Genomic DNA, 2,153 nt, shown 5'->3' with positions numbered 1-2,153 from the left:
TGGACATTTTCACCCCCAAATCCACCCCCAAAACCGGACATTTTTACCCCAAAAACCACCCCCAAAACTGGACATTTTCACCCCCAAATCCACCCCCAAAACCGGACATTTTTACCCCAAAAACCACCCCCAAAACTGGACATTTTCACCCCAAATCCACCCCCAAAACTGGACATTTTTACCCCAAAATCCACCCCCAAAACCGGACATTTTTCACCCCAAAACTCAACATTTTCACCCCAGAAACCACCCACAAAACCGGACATTTTCCCCCCAAAACTGGACATTTCCCCCCCAAAATCGAACATTTTCACCCCAAAACCGAACATTTCCCCCCAAAATCCAACATTTCCCCCCCAATCCCCTCCCTCCCCCTCGGCCCCGCCCCCCGCTCTCACCTCAGCCAATCCCGTGCTGGGAAGAGGGGGGGGAGGAGCCGAAGCGTCGCCGCCAACGAGACTCCGCCTCCATCCTAAAAGGGGGGGCGGGGCCTCCGCCCTAAACCACGCCCACGGGCCCCACCCCCTTTCAGGGGGCGGGGGACACCCAGTTGCCCCAGTTCACCCCTCCCCCGCTCCCAGTCCACGCCCCCTCCTGCGCCGTCCCCGCCCCCTCCCCCGCCCAGGCCGCGCCGGCCCCGCCCCCCGCCCCAGTCCCGTACTGGTTCCCAGTGGCCGCCGCGTACTGGGAGGGGTCGGCGGCCGCGGCGGCCGCCCCCGAGGCCGCGTACTGGGCGGCGCTGGCGGCGTACTGGGCGGCCGTGCTGGCGTACTGGGAGGCCTCCGAGCCCGCCCCCGCGTACTGGGAGCCGTCGGTGGAGCCGTACTGGGAGTACTGGGAGTACTGGGAGGCGAACTGGGCGTACTGCTGGTACTGGTACTGGGCCCCCGCCGCCGCCAGCTGGGAGGAGCTGGTGTTGTACTGGGAGGAGGAGGAGGAGGAGGAGGAGGAGGAGGAGGAGGCGCCGGTGCCGTACTGGGCGGCACTGGTGCCGTACTGGGCGGTGCCGCTGCCGTACTGGGCGGCGCCGGTGCCGTACTGGGAGGCGCTGGCGCCGTACTGGGAGGAGCCAAGGTTATACTGGGAGGAGCCGAGGTTGTACTGGGACGAGCCCAGGCCGTACTGGGCCATCCTGGCGGCCATGGCGGGGGTCATGGCGAAGGGGGAGGGGCTCCGGGGGGCGGCCCCGCCCCCGCCCAGCGAGGCCCCGCCCCTGCCGTGGTAGCAGCACCCCCGGTGGCCGCAGGGGCTGATCCGATTGGCCGCCGCCGCCACCGAGGCCACGCCCATGCCCGCGTTGCCGTGGAAGCGGTGGAGGCAGGCCCCGCCCCCCAGGCGGGCCGAGCAGCCCAGCCCCGCCCCCAGGTTGCCGTGGAAACGGTGCAGGCAAGCCCCGCCCCCTCCCAGGCGGGGGAACGCCCCCCCGGCCACGCCCCCCCGCAGGAAAGGGCTGGGCGGGGTCCTGGGGCTCCACCCCCCTCCCCCCGCCCCTCCCCCCCGCGTGGGCGTGGCCAGGAAGGGCGTGGCCGCGCGCTGGAAGGAGGCGGAGCCGGGGCTGCGGGCGGCCAATAGCGGGAAGGGCCCGCCCCCCCGGCCGGCCACGCCCCCGCGGGCGGTGGCCAACGAGAGCAGAGAGCCCGGAGGGGGGCGGGGCGAGGGGCGCAGGCCACGCCCACCCGCGGGGGTGAGCGACAGGAGGGACCCCGGGGGGCGGGGCAGGGCCGTGACTCCACCCACCAGGGCGGGCTTGGAGGGGGTGAGGGACAGCAGGGGCGTGGCCGAGGTGGGCGTGGCGGCGGCCGAGGCCGTGGTGGGCGTGGCCGAGGCCGTGGTGGGCGTGGCCGTGGCAGCGGCGGCAGCGGGGGAGGGGGTCACCGAGGGGGTCCCGGGGGTCACCGTGGGGGTCACCGAAGGGGTCACCGTGGGGGTCGCCCCGGGGGTCGCCGCCGCCGTGGTGGGCGTGGCCTCGGTGGGTGTGGCCGCAGCGGGGGCGGGGTCTGGGTACCGGGCGGGGCTCTCGGTGCCGGCGGCGACCGGGGCGGGGACACCGGGGGCGGCGACCGGGGCGGGGACACCCGGGGCGGCCTCGGCCTCGTCCTCGGAGGAGGAGGAGGAGGAAGAGGAGGAGGAGGAGGAGGAAGAGGAGGAGGAGG

The 2,153-nt window shown here is 72.6% G+C and overlaps 1 protein-coding gene across 1 annotated transcript in view; it reads right to left on the bottom strand.

Annotated features, from left to right (window-relative positions):
- Positions 1-6: 6 nt before the first annotated feature.
- LOC108510577 (fibroin heavy chain-like) overlaps positions 7-2,153 on the bottom strand; it is a gene marked incomplete at its 5' end in the record, with an annotated part of 2,508 nt that continues 361 nt past the window's right edge. The window contains 2 exons of the mRNA XM_017840251.1: positions 7-279; positions 323-2,097. Of these exons, the coding sequence (XP_017695740.1) occupies positions 529-2,097 (1,569 nt within the window). The remainder of the gene's footprint in view (positions 280-322; positions 2,098-2,153) is intronic.

Source organism: Lepidothrix coronata, unplaced genomic scaffold (assembly GCF_001604755.1).
Source record: "Lepidothrix coronata isolate B3197 unplaced genomic scaffold, Lepidothrix_coronata-1.0 Scaffold1419, whole genome shotgun sequence".
In the NCBI taxonomy this organism is placed as follows: domain Eukaryota; kingdom Metazoa; phylum Chordata; class Aves; order Passeriformes; family Pipridae; genus Lepidothrix; species Lepidothrix coronata.
The sequence above is the reverse complement of the archived record's forward strand: the minus strand, read 5'-3'. Positions and strand labels throughout refer to the sequence as shown.